A 20,428-nucleotide genomic window follows, 5' to 3' on the forward strand; every position below is an offset into this window, starting at 1 on the left:
TCAGGGATGGGAAAATAAATATATGTGCAATCTCAAAATGAACAGGTGTGTGTAGCTTTGGTTATATGGTTTTACTACCATTGTGCAATTGGATAGTACCTTTTTGCTACTTGCTTTGTAATTGTAAAGAGAACTAATTTTGATTTAGGAGTGCTTATAATTAGGACCATCCTTTAAGATCTGATTGATTTATTTTTTATAAATTGTTTTTAGGGCTTCTTTTTTTAATATGACAGATGATTTTTTTGGTGTTGGGGGTGGGACTTTAGAGTGTCTTATGTTAAGTTTTATTTATACTTCCCTTAGGGATTAGGAGCAGACAGCAAGAACCTGTACCCTTTCCTGCTCCCAGTTATTCAACTGAGTACAGATGTTTCCCAGCCTCCACATGTTTATCTTCTGGAAGATGGTTTAGAATTATGGTAAGTGGAAAAACTTGATACTATGGATCTTATTTTTTTTTCCTGGCCTTCCCTACTCTCATGCCAATAAAGCAAAGATCATGCAACAGGGCTTAACAATTCAACAATTAAAAACAAAAACATAAAATCAATTTCCCCGAACTGGGTAACATAATCATTCCATCTTTTTTTAGTAGCTGTGACTCAGTGTAGGCTTATAGTAGTCAAACGGGGAGTTTCTGTAAGAATTTAGCTGCATTTCATCTTTTGGAATTTGGAATGTAAAATTGGGATCTTCATAAATTGTCCAAACTTAATAATGTGTTAAATGAGATTTGGGGGAGATTGTTATTTTCAACCTCTTATTATCCTACCCAGTAAGTACTGAGATTATACCTCAGCCCCAAATGTTAGTGTTACTTAGTCTTGACTTATTATTTTACTAAATGAAGTGTGTGGTGTCGAGATAAAAAACAAAACAAACAAAAAAAATCCCACAAAAACCTGTGCTAGAAAATCATTTTGCTTTATTTATCTAACTGATGGCAGTAGTTTTCTGCAGAGCCAATCTCTATTTAAAATGTAGTTTATAATACAGGCAACATTTAAAAATTCTAATATATAAGCTGATATTGGAATTAAAAAAGCAAATTACAGAAATTAACCAGAGAAAAAAATTAACATTTGGGATCTCCCTCTCTTCCTCCTTTTCACCACCTTCTCTTCTTCCCTCCCTCCCTTCCTTGCATAGTTTTTCCTTAGTTTTATCTAGGAATGGACAGTTTTTTGATTCATAGAAATTGTCTTTGGTACATATTATAAATTAATGATCTGTATCAGAATACTAGGTATACAGTTTTAAAACATAACTAGGTAGATATTTATTTGCAGTTTGCATTTCTCATCCTTTTATGTTTGAAGTTAAATGACTTCTGGGTAGTCTGGTTATAAATTAGCATGTGTTGGAAACTTTTATATTCATATATTTTTATTAGTATAGGATGGATTAGTCTAGATAAGAGGTTGGCAGTTATATTCTGTAAAGGAGCAGAAGATAAATATTTTAGGCTTCCCAGGGTGTGCACTTTCTGTCTCAACTATTCAATGCTATTTTTAGCTCCAAAGCTGTCATAGACAATATGTAAACAAATGGACATGACTGTGCTCCAATAAAACCTCATTTAAAGAACTAGGGTATGGGTTGGCTTTGGCCCATGAGCTGTAGTTTGCCAACCCCTACTCTAGATTACAAATTAAAACATTAATCTCTGGCACATAAATACTTTCCTATAAACATATAGATACTATATGATGTTAACTAGTACACAATTTTTAAATATTAATTATGGTAAAGAGTCAGACTCAGATATTTATCAATATTACAAACCATATATTAATGTGTTTATTAAAAGTATATAAATTTTTTAAGGATTACATGAACAGTGCATTGTTCTGTTAATGTTAATTTCTTTTTTCCTAGCCTTTAGTTATATGTAAACAAAATTAAGTCATTATGATTTGTTTTTTGAAAATTTACCATTTATTAATATCTAAGATTCTTTAAAAAATCAGGGTACACATGTCTTCATATATTTTTGTTAGTGGGTTAGAACTCATTCGAAATAAGATACTTGGGAGATTATATTGATCTACTTTTTATGAGATAATGTTTGTAAAGTAGTTAGCAGTTTGTATGTGACATTTAAAGCGTGAGAATGGATGAGATTGCTTAGAAAGAGAAGAGCAGATAGAGAGCATTCTATTAAGGGCAGAATCCTGAAGAACTTAAAATATTTAGAGATCACATGAAGAGTCATCAAAGATGACATAGAAGAGCTGTCTACTGATACAGGAGAAAAACTAAGCCAAGAGAGGAAGACTTTTTCCTAAAAGAGAGAGTGGTCAGCTATGTTGGATATTGCTGATTATTCTAGTAAGAGCAATATAGGGAGGTGAATTTGGCCACATAAAAATGTTAGGAGGGGTTTCAGTGGTGTAGTAAGGAGAGAAGTTAGAATTGGAGTAGATCGAAGCGTGAATTGGAGTTAAGTATATACAGATTGTGAGCATCAGCAACTTGTTTGAGAACTTTTACTATGAAAAGGAGTGTAGAAATCTGGCAGTCTAGAGGGATAGAAGAGACTCTAGAGAGATTAATTGAAGGAGGCAAGAAGTGATGGGAAGTTTTTTGTTTTTTGTTGTTGTGGGGTTTTTTTTGTTGTTTGTTTTTTTAAGTAGCAGGAATACTTCATCCATTTTAACTGGAGACAGGAAGATAGATTTCTGTATTGTTGTGGAATGAGGTACAAAGATGTTCCATCTCATAGCTTCTATTTTCTCAAGAAAATATGAAGCATAGTTATCAACTGAGTGTTATGGGCTAGGGTGGGAGTGCATGAAGATATTAATGGTTTGTGGGGAGCAAAGGTATAAAGCAGTTATCTTGGAGAATGAGAATTTGAGCCTATTAGGGATAACTTGTACCAGCTGATGTTTGTGGTCACATGTATAAAATGAAACTCTTTGACTCGTTATGTGTGTTTTTTTTTTCGATGGCTCCTTTCCTTCACCCTTGATCTATCTTGCTAGAGATTTGTCAGTGTTACTAGTTTTCTCAAAAACCAACCTTTGGCTTGACTTCTCTGTTGCATGTTTGTTTCCTATTTATTAATTTTTGCTCTTCTGTTTATCTCTTTCTACTTGCTTTAGGCTTGTTTTTCTGTGTCATTTAACCTATGTTCTAGGATTTAGCTCAGTAACTTAGTTTTCTATACAAGCATATAATAGTCTAAAATATTTTTTTACGCAGAATTTGAAAAAAGACCTTGCATGAACAATTTTTTTTTTTTTAATAGAATGGGGTAATGAATACTGGTAAACAGCCAACGTCAGCTATGTACCATTAAATGTAATATGTTCATCATTTAAAAAAACTAATTTGATTGTTTTTGTTGTCTACTTGGGAGATTATATTGTTCTACTTTTAAAAAAAAAAATCTCTCTTTAGAAAACTTTTGACTTCCTGAGATGAATATTACTTGATAGGATGAATTATACTTTAATATATTGCATAACTGTTTTCTAATATTTTATCTAATTTTATTTTTTCCTCTAATTATGAGTTGGATCATTTTGTGATACTGTCTAATTTTATATCAAGGTTATATTTTACTAATTTATCAATTTTTAAGAATTATTTTCTTCATACTGGGATGTTCTCAATAATATGGTAACTATTTTTTGGATAAAAAAAATTATTTTTTTATTAGTATCTTAAAGGACTAATTGCTAAAATTAACAGACATTGAAAAAGCAAAAAATTACATTTGCTTTACTTGTCATTTTTATCTTTTTTTAAAGTAATTTATTAGAGATTTTTCTTTTTATTAATATAAAAGAACTACATGTTAGATTTATGAATTCTACCTCTGTTTCTTTCCTTTCATTATTTCTGCTTCAGATTTTTTACTTCCTATACTTAGTTGTGGGTGTATTTTCTTAAAACTGTAAGACAATTGGTTAGTTTATTGCTTTTGTTCTTCTTAAGAGCTAAAACATTTAAAGTTTTGAATTTGTCTTAGAGTATAACTGCCTATTTCCCTTAATTCTTAATATATATAATTTATTTTTTATTTCAGGGATAGCATTACAATTTTTTAAATGACTCTGTGCAAACATTATTTTTTGTTGTTATTAAAGTATATGGTTCACATCCAGATTTGTTGCATTATAAATACAACATGTCACTTGTACAAATTTTTAAACTTAATGTTCATTTTAATGACTTATTATAGGCTTCATTTTTGTAATATAGTCACATTAATAGTAATGATAGTGTTAAAGATACTATCTGCTTCCATGCCAGGGATAACCCACTATATTTTTGTTTTCATTTCTTGGTTTTCTTTCTTGTGTTTTAATGTTTTTAAAATTAGTATGTATATCTCTAAACAATACATGTAACTTTATATAAATTGTATTTTATGTCTGTTAACATGCCATTTTGGCTCCTTGTCTTGAGATTTATCCATATTGATGTTTAATGCTGTGAATGTAAGAGAATTCACTTACTCTGTGGCATTTTGTTTGATATTCAAATAATGTGCCTCCGAACATTCTTGTACATGACTTTTGGTACAAATGTATAAGACCTTCTACACTGTATACATTCTGCCTAGAAATGGAATTGCATGGTCATAGATATATACATAAGTACATTTATTTTCCGAAGTGATTATACCAACCTGACAATTCCTGTCAGCATTGTTCTCTAAACTTGCCAATATGTGGTGCATCTTTTAATCTGTTGGGGGTGGGGTGAAGAGGAGGTGGTAAATTGTACATTTTTTTGTTAAAATTTATATTTTCTTGCTTACTAGTCATGTTGGATATATTTTTATGTTTTTTACACTCAAGTTTATTGCCAATTTTGTATCTTATGTGAAATGCTTGTTTATGTGTTCTGTCCTTTTGGATATTTACTATTCATATGTCTGTTGTGTGTGTGTGTGTGTGTGTGTGTGTGTGTGTAGTAAATAATCTCCTAGTATGTGACTTCTGTTTTAGCTTTTTTTTTTTAAGGCCTCTTTTGATACATGGTAGTTATTAATTTATATGTAGTCATATTTGTCTTTTTATTTGACCTTTCTCTAACTGAAAGCCGTAAAAATGTTCTCCTGACATCTTGTAAAGTTGTCTTACCTTTCTCATATAAATCCCTGGAATTAATTTTTTCATTTTGTATGAGGTAGAGGTCCAGTATCTTACAGTTCACCTTTCCTTACTGACCTTTGAAGCCTCTTCTGTTCATGCAAAAAGGTCTGTTTCTTATGCTTTTTATTCTGTGTACAATATTAATTACACTGGTTTTATAGTAAATCATCTGATAAAGCAGGTATATTCCCCTATTCCCCATAGTTTTTTATTTTCGTGAAAAATTTTTTTGTTTGTTCTTGGTCATTTGCCTTCCATAAAGTTTTAGAATCAGCTTGCCTAATTTCGAGGAAGAGCCCTGAAGGGATAATGAAGTTTTATTGATTCTATATAACAATTTAGAGAGAATTGACATCTTTATGATGTTTGATTTTTGTATCTATGATTCTACTAACATCATCTGTTTAAATCTTAAGTATTTGTTTCAATATATAGAAATTCAGGTGGTTTTTGTACAGATGGTCTTTGACTTACAGTGGTCCAACTTACGATATTTCAACTTTATGATTCAGTAGAAGCCATATTTCGAATTTTGAATTTTGATCTCTTCCTGGGTGATATGTAGTATGATGCTCTCTCATGATGATGGACAGTGGTTTACAAGGATAAACAACTGATGCTTTACAGTGTATTGTGTTGCCAGTATTTTTGAATGTTGTATTTTGTGTTTTTGCATCTCATCATTTTTATAAAATGCCCATCTGTGTCTCTTGCTTCTGGTGAGAAGAGGAGGGCAATCACAATATATTTATTGATATATTTACTAACCTTGCTGAACTCTCTTAGTAATTTAAAGTAATTTGTTTATGAATTCTTTCTTCCTCTCTTTTTTGTCAGTCATGTTTTCTGTGAATAAAGACTTTAACTTTTTCCTCCCCTACTTGTATCTTTTTTTAAATTTACTTGGCTTATTCTGTTTGAAGCCCTCCACATATACATTCTATAAATATGAAGGTAGACAAGGTAATAGAGGATTTTTTTGAGGCATGTTTCTGTTTTTCTAGAGAATAGTTTCCACATATCATCGTTAAGTGTGTTTTCTATGAGTGTTTGGTAAATACTCTCTTATCAGGTAGAGGAAGTACCTTTCTATTTATTTTATAATTGAATAAGAATTTTTATAGTGAATGTTAGATTTTGAATAGGATTCTCACTTCCACCACCTCTTCTTACAGATACTGTGACAGTCATGTTTTTTCTTCTTTAACTCCTTTAGGGCGGGGGTTGTCGAGGAGGTAAACCAACTGTGTACACTTCTGTGATAAACCACACCCATATATATTTACTTTTTATACATTATTTCAAGAAAATAAAAACAACGAAATAATTTTTATATCTTCTTGACCAATCTAAAATAATCAGACTTTTGCTTTATCATCATTTTATTATACATGTTTTAGTATATAGTTACTTTCCTTACTATTTTTGCTATGCATATAGAAATAATATTATATGATTTGTACATAGGTGTTTTATTTTGATGAATTTGGCAATTTTTTTTTAGAAAGGTAATTTTATAACTCTGTATTGTCTATTTTTCTTTCTTTAGACGGGACCGTTTTTTTACATTTAAGTTGTATTGTTAATAGCTTTAATGATTATGGAAAGTGATTTACTCTCCCTCCCCCTTTTCCCTCAGGTTAGTGACTTTGGAAAACAGCCCATGTGTTACACCAGAGTTGCTTCGTATATTTCAGAATATGTCACCACTTCTTGGTACGTATTAAAGCATAAACTCACTACTGTTTTTGAATGCAACCATAATTTTGGGAATTATGAGTGACTTTAAATTATACCTTATGTTTTTACAAATGTCCCTGATATTGACAAATAAGTTGGATAGTGTTTTAACAGTTTCTAGATTTTTTTTCTACATAACTTTTAAGAATCATTTCTGCTTATTAAAGAGCAAATACTAAATATACTAAATTACTAAATAAAAAATTTTCTTAGGAAACTACCAGTTAAGTTTGAACTTCAATAAAATTTCTGTTTGATAGCAGTTTTATGTGACATCTAAAAGACTATATTGTAAAATTGTTCCTCTTTACCATGGTTTTATTAATCTTCTTTTACAAAGTGATTTTACTCTAATAGGTTTTCACAAATGAGTTCTGTACATATCTCTTGATTTAGCTAGGGAACCACAATGTGAACCACGTAGAATGAAGATTATTAAATATTAGAAAATCATATTATTCTTTGTTGAAGTGTTATTTACATATGAGCTGTGAAATCATGAAGCTTAATGTTTTTGAAGCAACATATTTGGTACACGAAACCAGAGAAACAGACGCTGTGGTAGGTGTAGGCTCTTAGTCCCTTTTAGCCACCTTGGTTGAGATCTAATTAGTTTCTTTTTTGCCAACATAAGCATGTATTCTGATGATAATTAATAATAGATAATACTTTTCTGTTACTTATCAGCTACCATTCACAAGTATGTAATATCTTAAATTTAAAAAAATGTTTTGTTTATAGAGTTGTTTTGTGAGGGATCTTACCAGTACAGATTCACATGTAAACTGATGGAGTGTTTAAGGCTTGTATGCAGTGCTGTTTACTGGCCCCTTGATTCTTTTTCAGTCTGAACAATACTGCCATTAAAAAAAAATGTTTGATGAAGTGTAAAAAATATTTAAGTTTTTTCCATTCAAAATCCCCATTCTTTAAGACTCATTTATGAAGCATCTTTAAATCCTTCATTAGAACTTTGGGTATACCGAGTAGTTTAATGTGGTCAGGAGAGGGTATTTATGTAGGAAAAGAGGAATACTTACTTTGGCAATATCTGAAGATTATTTTTTCCTGAGAATTTATTTTTGTGAGCAGCTTTATTAGAGGCAAAAATATTACTGAGATATAATGATACACTAGAGAAGTAGTGCACTCTTACAATATCAACAGAAGTGGACTAAAACAAAATTATAACTGGTTAAAAAAAATCTTCATTTGCTAGGTTATCATGGCCTAGATAATTTAATTAGTCCTTCACATTTTCTCTTGAGTTTCTATTCATCTACTCCATTCTTTAGAATAGATGAGATTTCAAATAATATGAAAATATTATATATTTTCTAATAAGAAGCCATCTGCTGTTTATCATGAAGAATTCCCATAAAATTATGGAAAAATTCCCAAAGATGAAGCCAGTGATGATATACCAGTCACTATTGCTAGGGAAAGTTTTAAGACATCATAAAGAGAATGGGAAATGCCCTTTCATTTTCTTTACTTCGTCAAAGGTCTTTTAGTTCTATTCTAGCTAACTTGGAGACCATATACAGTGCCACTCTAGCACAGTTTTACCATAGGAAGCTTTGTAGTTGATGCATAGTACTTACGAATCAGTGAAGATTTTTATGTGTTCAGAACAACACCTGGTACATAGCAAGCACTTCTTAAGGGCTTTGCAAATATATTATTACAACTTTTAGTACTATTAACATTACTGCTATTTTAAAAGAAAAAGTACCCAACCACTAGCTCTGTGGGGTTACTTAACTGAATCAAGAACTAGCGAAATTTCATCCTGTGATCATTGATGTTTGGTTTAAACTTTTTAAATTTTCAAAGATTTAAAAAATTCTCTATTTTATAGTTTTCATGAATATAGATGATATGGATGGTATCAAATTACATATTTCCTTTTCAAAACAAAAAAGATTATGTATAATTTGTTTTATGCATCACGGTATGTGTATTTGCTTCAATAAAATGACCAAACTGTTTAGTTATATCTGCATGTTTAATTTACCTTTGCATCACTCTTATTGTTATTTTTGAGTATGGTATAACTAATTTATATTGTTTGATATGTAGCTTTTTGCATATACATTTTCACATGAACTTTAAAATTTATTTTGGTATATAATCAGAATATTTTAATCTTTTAAGACTATAGATCAAAATTAATACTCAGTTTTCTAATCAGTATAAACATTTTTTCTTATTAGATCAGTGATTTTTAAAAATTTATTTAATGAATATGGTAATTTTTTCTAAGTAGAAATAAAGCTACTGGCAGAGTCTCATTTTCATTTAAAATACATAAAGCCAACAGTATTGAACACTGTTAGATGTCTAAGTTAGTGATTTTTAGGGTATGTTAAGCGTGAATATATCCAAGGCTAAAATTTGTTTTCTTTTTTCCTAAATCTAAGTACAGCTGGAGATATGTTAAGTAGAACCATAGGCTATAACTAAAAGTAATTCTAATAATTTAATTCTAAGGGCTTGTTTTTAAAACCTTTAAATCTATTTTTTAGTGTTAATTTACTTAGTATCTCATTACTTAAAAGATAAACATCTGACTGGCTTTTGTCTCTGTTGTTGAAAATGCCAAACTAATTTTCCTTGACCAATAAAAATTTTTTGCTGTTAACTTACCATCTAATTTGGAAGAGACTTTTTCTCACCTGCCTTAATGGTACTCCTACATATTTTAGCCTTCATATTTTATCAAAATTTGAAATAGAAAAACTTCCAGTTGCATTTCTGAATGTAAACATTAATAGTGTGGTTAAACAAAAATAGATTCCTGTTGAATTTCTGTAGCATAATTTTTTTCTCTTTGCCCCCTTTACAGAAACTGAAAAGAATAAATAAAATGTAACACTTGAAAGTACAAATTAAAAACAGGAGTAAAGAAATAGAGAAAAGCAAAGGACCATTGTATAAATTATCATTAGACTAATGGATATAAATCTTACATGCACACAGAATAATTAGATACTTTGGTGGGCCACAGATTTGTCTCAGAGCTCTCTCACAGACTATGAAAGAAAAACTCGATCACTTAAATGAAGGATTTTCAGTCAGGACACTGTTGGCATTTTCAGCCAGGTAATTTTTTGCTGTATGGGGCTATCCAGTGCATTGTAGGAAGCTTAATATTAAGCATCCTTAACCTCAACCTACTAGATACCAGTTTTAAGAACCAAAGTTTTCAGACATTGCCAGATGTCCCCTGGAGGGGAAAATTGCCCCTGGTTTAGATAATTTGACTTTAATAATTCACAGGGTCTGAAAATAATGCATATCTTTGCATGGTTCTGATACTATGACCAGACAATAATTTTTCCTCAGAGTGTCACTAGGAACTCATGGATATAATGAATAATGTTCAATATACCTCAAAACATAAATTTAGTAATTTTAAGGATATATTTAATACCAGTATTTAATATTTGCTGATGATCACATGCCCTAGAAAATTTAGTAAAAGCTATCCGTGGCATGATGGAGGCATGGAAAGCAATTAGAAGTGGGCTAATTACTTGAGTATTGGCTTGTATAGATTGATCCAGGAATAGTTTTTAAAATACCTGTAAGAAGAAATGGGCGCTATGGTTTTTGCAATCAGTTTGTCTTGAATATTGTTTTCTTCATCATAGATTTTAATAAAAGTTTAGATGACGATGATTTAGAAATTATATTCCCTAACATTGGCTGGAATTCTGCGTTCTCACTTAAGTATAGACCCTTCTGCCTTACTTATCACAAGGCTTTTAATGTTGCTCTGTTAAACAATGTGCACAAGTCCAGACTTTATAGGACTTTCTCCTGGAGGAGAAAAAGGACAGTGTGAATTTTTTATAAGGCTGACCTTATTCAATTTAAAGGCCTACCCCTTTATGCTGAGATTTTGTCTCCTTTTTGTTGTGAAAATATTTAGATGACAACCTTTGTGTGTATGTATGTGTGTGTCTTTTATTAGCATGGTAACAAGTTGGTCAGACCTTGTCCTCTCTACATCCTCATTTTAAATTAATATGTTAAATCCTAAAGTTTAGGAACTAATATTTTAAAATACATTTTGAGCTAGAGGTAGGATTGTTATTTTTTTGTGAAGTTTATGGGAAATTTTTATATGAATAGAATGTCTTCTTACTTTGCTAGAATATGAGTTGGATAAACCAACTCATATTCAGGGTCAAGGTCAACATTTTGCCAGAAAAAAAATTTCTTTAAATTCTCTTATTGCAAGTGAATAGAATTTCTAATATTAACAACAAAGAGTGGCAGGTTTTAGATACAGATATTTTGGGGTCATGTTTTTACCTATGTAATTATATACATGTAATCTCTATTCTGTTGTGTTACATGTAATAAGACATGTAAAATAACACTGTATTCAATTTTAATAAAATAGTTTTCTACTTTACACTTGAAAAGGAATAGCTAAAAACAATATCTTCTTCCTATGTTATTCTGATAATTACTTTTTAAGAACACTTTTTATGTGTAGGTTTTTTAGGGGAGCAGATTTGCAGAACAAAGCCCAGGACTGAGAATAGCTAAACAATATAATTTTTTGGAGTATAATAGGAACTCTTTTCATAACTAGTGTAGCATATTCAGTGCCAGCACAATACTCGGTAAATGCTTATTTAGTGAATCCATTTAAGCAGATGTCAAAATATGATGGTAAAATGATTCAATTGCATGTCGTTTGCCATGCTAGCACTAGAAATATTGTTTGATTCAAAAGGTTGGGTCAAATGGTTATGTCTTTTTTGAAAGAAAAAGGAGCTTAATATTCTTAATTGTTTTATCTAGTGGGAGGTATAAGAAAGCATTAAGTTATATATCAATGCCAGTTTTTAGAGAGATATCTATACACTAGTATTCTGAATAGCACTCAGAAAAGATTTGTAAAGAAAGGTTGTTAACTTAGTTTTAAATAAATCACTTTATTTAATCTGATTTTGAACAATGAATTAGTTTGTCTTTTTTTTAATTATTATTTTGGCAGAACTAAGTTCAGAAAATCTCAGAACCTGCTTTAAGATCATCAATGGGTATATCTTTTTGTCATCAACAGAATTTTTACAGGTATGTTGTTGCAGTTTTTGCATTGTAAAAATTTATATAGTTGTTATTTTGATTGTTTCTCATTTGAAATCAGGAGGTGCCTTTTCAAAACTTAAATGATTGATCTATATTACTTTAAGTGGGAAGGAAGCTTTATAAGCATTGAATTTTATGTGGTTTTCGATATTGCAGATTTACTCATGGGTGTATTTTGACTTTTGATTGAATTTCAGACATATGCAGTAGGTCTGTGCCAGTCCTTTTGTGACCTCCTAAAGGAAATTACTACAGAAGGTCAAGTTCAAGTGCTTAAGGTATTGTCATTTTTTAAAATTATTGCTGTAAGTTTTCCATCTGTATTTTGTGAAATTAGAAATTGGATTTGAATGATTGCGAGAGCAATTCTAGACAGAGTATTTTCTTTTAGCAATGTTCAGTTGGTCTAATACCTCTAGATCAGAAGTCTCAAATTTGAATGTTCATACAGATCACCTGAGGATGTTATTAAAATGTAGCTTCCACATTTCTAAGAAGGTCCCCTTATCCTGAGAAATCGTTTTGTGTAGCAAGGCTTTAAAACTTTTATAAGTTATCTAAAGGTTGGTTACATTTGATACTTCTTACTCCTCAAGTTTGTTAGCCTGCTTTTGGAATAAAATTTTCTTATTATAATTTGGTACTTTTAATTTTGGTTGGCTGTCGAAGTCAGAATACCAAGTTTGTATGTAATGTGTATAATTAAGAACGAATATCAAATCATTATTTCGTACACCTGAAACGATAATGTTATATGTCAGTTATACCTTGATTAAAAAACGAAAGAAAAACCAACCAAATAAGCTGAGTTTATTTTTATGCATTTTATCTTTATAAATTAAAGATATATTATCTTTATTTATTGTATATAATTGTGTGTAAAACTAACAGGCTCTGAGTTGTACGTTGTCTTTATTATATCTATATATTAAAAATATAAATAGTATCAATTAAATATCTATATTTACATTAAATATAAGTATGTATTAAAATTTATATTTACTTGTACATTTTTGTGTATATACATATATATATACAAACATATATACGCTTTATGTATGGACTTTGGGAGAGTGTAGCTGTTAAAAGTATTCCTTTTTTGTTTCTAATTTCTTAGCTATGTTCTAAGTGAAATATGAGAGCTGCCTAAGTGAAGTGTTACTATCATAACAAAATAACATTTATTGTGTGAGAAACATGGCATTGCATTGCTTTAGATCCTAAAAACTAATTGCTTTCCTTCCAGTGAAATGAAAAGATTTTGCCAAAAAGGTTCATTGTAAGAAATGTTTAACTTCAATAATGTAGCAGCAATCCTTAGTATATTTAGGGGACTAAGTTGATAAAAGTTTATTCAGATGGTAAAGTTTGTTTTCTTATTAACCAATACAGTGGATAGCTACTATACATCTTATAAGACTAATTATCAGTTTGAACTTATTCAAACATTATAATATTTTATGTGCTGTTCTTCAGACATTTATTGTACACACATGTGCACATATAAAGCTCCAGATATTTATGTTAAAATACTTGTTAATTTAACTTTCAAATTGGTTGCATTTGGTATCAGTGCTGGTTATTCAGTCATTTACCATATAGGTCAGGGAGTCAGCAAAGTTTTTCTATAAAGGACCATGTAGTAAATGTTTTAGGTTTTGTGAGCCATACAGTAGTTGTCGCAACTATTTATATCTGTTGTAGATTGAAAACAGTCATAGACATATGTAAATGAATGAGTGTTGCTGTATTCCAGTAATGCTTTATTTACAAAATTCTGCAGTTGGCTGGATTTGGCCTGTGGTAGTTTTGCCAACCCCTGGTACTGGTATTCAGTGCTTTCTTTTATTAGGCATAGGTGACAGGAAAACCACAGTTTTTGCTGTAAAGTAATTCATTCTGTTGAGGTGGGGGAGGCAAGTAAAGAACCAGTCTGTATTTAGTGTTACATAAATAGTGGTATCAACCTAAGTTCTCTGCCACCAATTCAGTGCCACCAGGAGTCCCTAGGGCACGGTGAAGGGAGAGACTTTGCTCATGGGAAGCAGTCCAAGTGTTACAGCTCAAGACAGGAAAAGGCAGCATGTGCGCTTTGAAGTGGTAATAAAGAGAATCTGTGTCTGTGGTTTGTTGGCCTCCTGCCAAATGTCTGTCTGTCCTCACTCATACTAATTTCAAAGTATTCTAGCTCCAAAACTTACAAGTAACATTGTAATTTTTGTTAAATATTGTAACATTTGTAACATTATAATTGTTTTTGTGAATCTTTATTGCATTTATGCCTTTACCAAATTGATGCAGTGGCAATATATAATTATACTGAGGAACTTCTATATGTCTAATGCAATCTTAGCTTCATCTTTTGGTTGATGATAATTTCTTCTCTGGAAGTAGTGGAGATAAAAGGGATTGACACTTTGGACTTAATTATAACTATTTGAGGAAAAACTGATTTGCAACCTGGGAAAAATTTGAGAGAAAATTGTCATGTCATTATAATGTGTTTATAGATTTTTCTGTGTATGTTGTTTTATCTTTCTCCTCTACTAGACTGTAAGCTTTTCTCTGATCCAAAGTTTAATAAATTGTGTTCTCTTTTTTCTGAATACATACAACGTAAGTGATTTGGAAGCCAGGGAATGCATAATTCTTGTGTTATGGATTGTACAATGATTATCACTATATCCAGTAGAAATGCCTGCTGAAACATACTAACAGTGCATTTGGAATGTTACTCTCTTCTTGACCTATGCTTGGTTTGCACACCCAGCTCTGCTACTTATACAGTTCTTAAGTATATTCTGGGCTTAAATTCTCTCATTTATTATATAACAGGTTGTACTATGTGAGTTTTAATAATATATAACTTTGTATTATTTGAATCCTCTGTTAAATTATAATCTGTATATTCTAAGTGATTAAGGAAAGAGGATGTTTTTTATGTTTAAACAACTCGCAGAAAAAAATTGAGTTTAAAGTGTTTTATTTTCTTTTGCTTTTCTTAGTAAAATTATTAGTACAATAATTGTTGAAAGACAGCTTGTTTTGAGTCATATATATGGGCATTATGAAATTCATTCGAAAAATGAGCTGAATTTTAGGATATATCCTAAGGAGAATATTTACTTCTTAATATTTAAAAAAAATTATATTCCTGCAAGATAGAGGCAGTATATATATAACATAGCAGGTAACACTGTGGACCGAAGCAAAGTTTCCATGGTTAGAATATTGGATTTGCTACTTCACAGCTCTGTTGAGGTGAGCAAGTTAATTTCTATTCCTTAATTTCCATCTGTAAAATGGAAATGAAAACTTTACTACCTAGGTCGAGGTGAGGATTACATGAGTTTATATGTATGTAATGCCTCATATGTAATCAGCTAATATAAGTGTTGGCTATTTTAATTTAATTCTATAATATAATTATATTCTTACCTAATTATATAATCTTCCTTTGGGGTAAAGCAAGCTACTATACTTGCAGATCAAATAATTTATTTGGTTGCTAAGATCTTTGGCTGTAAGGAAAACAAAACAAACCAAATTACCTATTCCTTTGACCATTTCTTCTAAATAAATGTTTATTTAAAATAAAGAGTACATTAAATTTTTAAAACTAGGAAATTTCCACAATGATAGAGGTTTACTCTTTATCAAGAACTATATATCTCAGCTGGCTTTTTAAAATTTATTTGTACTTAATTATTTCTTGTTTTTCAGAATAACACAATCTTTAAAAATTTTTATTATGAAAAATTCCAAATTTACATAATGTACATTACTCTTATAATTTTGCTAGGAAAAAAAAACTTGATTTGCTTCTTTTTCTTTTGAAGTGAAACAGAGTAATGTCATTATTTGTTCCTCAGTCGTACCTAATATTTTTTGATTAAATGACTCAGCACAAATCAGTTATCCAAATATATATTAAAATACTTGTAACATTTAACATGTTACAGATTAAATCAATTTCTATGTAAATATGCTAATAGGCCATCATTAATAGGATATAAATACTTGAAATAAAATTTGGCAATATAATAACGTGTTTAAGACTGTATTTTTATGTAAATATTGTATAGTCAAACCTGTATATTTGATTTGAAATCTGAAAACTGCATTTTATTTATTAAATAGATGTTAAATATTAGGAATATAATTATGAATACATTTCTGTTTTTTATATAAAGAAATATTTTAAGACAACGTAAACGGTGCTTTTATGCTTGTACTTGAAAGCTGAGGGAACTCTAAAAATTTTTGGCATTTTCTTATTCTCAGAGTTCCAGTAAAACTATAATAATAGTCTAAATATTAGCTCATTATTTTCATTTTTAATACCTCTCAGATACTGTTTCTTAATATAGTATGCTATATAACATTTTTAATATACTTTTGACTAAATGTCACTGTTATACTAATTTCTGACAGTATATGGAAATAACTTCTTTGTGCTTTGAAGCAGAAAATTACAATGTTATGAAAATTGGAGAGACAAGTATGCCTGCTTTAGGAACAAATGGTTAAGAGCAAAAATAGGCTTTATTGTATTCTGTGACTCAGAACAAGTTATCTAGATGAATACAATTATATTCTAAAAATACTCATATTTAAATTGTTAAAATTTTTTAATTCGAAATTTGTTTATATGTATACTTTCAACTTTGAGTTAGAAATATTCTTTTTTTATCATGATCTTATCAAGCAATAATGAGCCGGGTTGCGTTCATTCTCTGTGATAAGGTTCATTGAAGATGGTACAAATATTTTTGAAGTGTAATTTATTCTGTAATAATAACAGCTAATACTAGCATTTACTATATGCTGCACATTTCTAAGCATGTAACATAGAGTTCATGTAATCCTCACATAAAGCTATGACGATAGTATTATCCTTTTCCCAGTTTTTACAGATGAGAAATCAAATCTCAAAGCCATAAATACCTTGTTCAGGGTCACACAGCTAGTAAGTATTGGAGCTGTGATATAAATGTAGGTATTCTGACTTCAGAATCCATGCTCTTAATCACTTAGTAATGCAGTGTAAGCCTAAATCAGTAAAACTGTCTCAGGTGCATGGCACAAACTAAAAGCCTGCATTTTTGACAGAGATGTTAAAAACAGAGTCTGCTCCAGGAATATTCAGAAAAGAGTTGGATTAAAACTAAAGTGCAGAAGTTCAATTTGTAATAGCAAAATGCTGATAAACAATACTAACATGTGGTTGGATGATTATTCAGCCACACAGAGGAGTACTATGTAACTTTAAAAAGGGATGAAAACAATTTCCACATAGTTTTAGCATCATTTTGAGACTATAAGCAAGAACAGTGTCTAGAGTTTCTTATATTTAAAGAGTACAACATAAGATAGCAATGGAAAAATAAATCAAAATAATAAAAGTGGTTATGTAGAGGGAAGAGGGAGAGAGAATGGAAGCTGGTTATTTCAGGATTTATATCAGTTTTGTACTTTTGCTTTTGGAGCAATGCACATGTTCTATATGATTTAAAGTAAAGTAAAAGCAGTTCCTGAAAGTAAAAAAAAAAACAAGCTGAAACATTTAAATCTAGTTATTATTATATTGGTTGCATAAAATCATAATATTTCAAGTAATTTTAATACACAGTATTTTACATGTATATCTCTGGTGGGATATAACAGAACAAAAATAAACACAAGAAAATTATAAATTGCATTCAGTAGTGTTATCATTATTAGTAATATTGGTTTCGTTATTTTGAAACCCATATATGTGGGCATTCGAATGTGTAGTAATAAGAAGCAAATGAGGTTCTACGAATCTGACATCTTACAGTATAAGAGAAGAAAGATGGAAATATAAAATCAAAGAAGTTATATAAAATATAATCTTAAATTGGATTTGGTGAATTTATTGCATATGCTTTTTAAGAAGAGAAATTTCCTAAGCTGTCTAGCAAAGACCGAGAAACAGTGTCAATCTAGTGGCAGCAAGCACCCCAGATCTAGACTGTGCTCTGTAAATATTGTGTCCTGCTGGGTGACTCCAGAGCTCAGGCAAGGGATACACAAAATAATCTGGGGAGTTCTCATTTGCTACAAGGAAGAGAAGGTGGGATTCTGTCAAAAGGATGAAGGAATTAACTTCCACTGCCTAATGATGGGATAGTTTGAACATCAAAACAAAACCAAATTAAATGAATTAAAACACGTAAAACATACTAAAACCCATGAGAACATAATGATCCCCCTCCCCCCGAAGAATAAGTCATGATTTAAATTCTGTTAACCTCTGTAAATCACCTTTTAACTACCTATTATTACTTTAGTTGTCTTTAGTGTTACTTCCTTCTTGGAGCTGTTTGGCAATGTGAGTATACATACATTTCACTTAAAATATACAGTATTGTTTATTACTGCTGAATCATAGATGCATTTTTCAAATTTTTATTTAGAAGTGAAAACTATGCTGCTGAGCAAAATGTTTGGTAAGATTTGAGTCATTATGGAAGAAACTTCTTCACTGTGGAAATAGTCGTAATTTGAATTCTTTGGCTTTTAAGTCACAGCTGCAATATCTTCCTTGGAAAATGGGCTGTATAGAGTTATGTGTGTAAAAACGTGGAATCATTCCATATGGATTTCCAACAGACATCTCAAGTTCAACATGTCTACAACCAAACCTCATTGTTATTAACGGCACCATAATTTGTACCCATTGCCCAACTAAGAGTAATCCCAGACTTCTTCACCACCTATTCAATTTGTTTTCTATTTCTTATCAGCCCTGCTTCCTAAAATTTCTCTTGAGTTTGTTCCACAACCCCTGCTTCCAAGTCTGATAGTGACATTTTCCTAACATAATTTTTCAGAAACAATTTTATCTCCCATAGCTATGATTCCTAACCTTTTTGAATACAAAGACTTCATTTTAGCTCTGAAATATTCTGGATCGTATTAAGAAAAATGCATAAGGATGGCTGGTTTCTATTGAATGATGCCTTTAAATGAACTTATATTTTAAAAGTCATAATGACCTAAATATGTGATTATTTCTTTTCTGCACAAACTTTTATAATCTTTGAAGTTAGTAATTTTCTTTGGTGTAATTTTTTATATGCAGTAAATTCCCTGCCAGTTGTCTGTGCTCAATATGTTCAGACATATTGACCTATTAGGTATTTTATTACTTTAATTTTCTCAAAGAAGTCTCTTCCAAAGCCTTGTTGATTCCCCCTCCTTGCTCTTTTCCCCAAGCTTGTAGCTTCTTTTTCTTGTTGCTAGCGTCCTGAAATTTTATAGTTGTGCGCCTTGATGTAGTTTTATTTTAATTAATTGTACTGGGCACTACTGGTCACTACTGGTCTAAAAGACATTTTAAAGAAAATACACTGTCTTCTAGGATGGGGGAAGGTCAGTTGCCTAGATATGCAGATTTGGGATTATTTGGCAGTCTGTTTCTTAAATAGACTTTCAACCAGTCTTATTTTTAGGTTTTCCTTTACCTCTTTTCCAGAGGTGTATGGTTCTGCTAACGTCTGTGTTTTCTGGTGGTGGGAGGTAAGGAGAAGATACATGATCTGAAATCGAGTTGGTCCTCAGCTTTCTCCATTGCAACCTTAGATTTCAGCTTTCTCTGATCTGATAAGTCAGTTACCCTCTGAATTTGTTTTTTGTAGTTCTCTATATTCATCTCTCATTTCCTTTGTCCTTTTCAAATTATGTCCTCTTTCCTATAAAATCCTTTTACTCTAATTTTAGCAGAGTTTTCAGGAGGGAGTGAAGTTAAATTTGTGTCTGATACTCAGTGGATGGCCATCCTTTCCTTTCATAGATAAAATAGAGACTGTATGGTAATATTGGCTTCTGAGGCCCTCTTAGTCTACTAGCTTATTTACATCCCTACCTTTATCCAAATACTTTTCCCATCTCTATTCCAAATTCAATTTTTTAAAACAAAATAAACCTTATTGAAGTCAGATTTAATTATGTTCTACATCTCATCTCCTATTGCTTTTAATAGGGAACTATATCTTTTATTTTGTATCTCTTAATGGAAACAGTGTTTGGCACACAGTGTTTATATTTGTAACCAGACATTCTCTTTACTTCTTGCTCAAAATGTTCATTCCTGGGAACTATTTTTTAAGAATGTTTTGAAATGCATGGAGGTATATTTGATTGTCATCGTGTTTGGAGCATGCTATTGATACATAATAAGCAGAGACTGGAGATGCCAAAAGCCCCTCAATGCATGGAATAGTCCTGCATTATAAACACTTGCCCCATTTAGAATGCCAGTAGTCAATCTTGAGAAACATCGCTCGAAATTTTAAGGGAAACCTGGCTCTGCCTGGAGACTGGTAGTTGCCTAGAATTCTTGTCAAATGATTTCTGTTTCCAGTGGGGCTGGAAGCATGGAAGATCCTTCTTGGCCCTCATTGTTGCTTTCTGACCATTGCCTTCCTCACTCTAAA

At 30.9% G+C, this 20,428-nt stretch overlaps 1 protein-coding gene across 6 annotated transcripts in view; it reads left to right on the top strand.

Annotated features, from left to right (window-relative positions):
• Nucleotides 1-20,428, top strand: part of IPO11 (importin 11) — a 163,862-nt gene that overhangs the window by 82,082 nt on the left and 61,352 nt on the right. For all 6 annotated transcript variants that reach the window (XM_039870008.1, XM_039870011.1, XM_039870007.1 and 3 more), the window contains exons 21-24: nucleotides 307-422; nucleotides 6,754-6,830; nucleotides 11,872-11,951; nucleotides 12,164-12,244. In XM_039870008.1, coding sequence (XP_039725942.1) covers nucleotides 307-422; nucleotides 6,754-6,830; nucleotides 11,872-11,951; nucleotides 12,164-12,244 — 354 coding nt within the window. The remainder of the gene's footprint in view (nucleotides 1-306; nucleotides 423-6,753; nucleotides 6,831-11,871; nucleotides 11,952-12,163; nucleotides 12,245-20,428) is intronic.

The sequence above is a fragment of the Pteropus medius genome, unplaced genomic scaffold (genome assembly GCF_902729225.1).
Source record: "Pteropus medius unplaced genomic scaffold, Ma_sr-lr_union100, whole genome shotgun sequence".
Lineage (NCBI taxonomy): Eukaryota > Metazoa > Chordata > Mammalia > Chiroptera > Pteropodidae > Pteropus > Pteropus medius.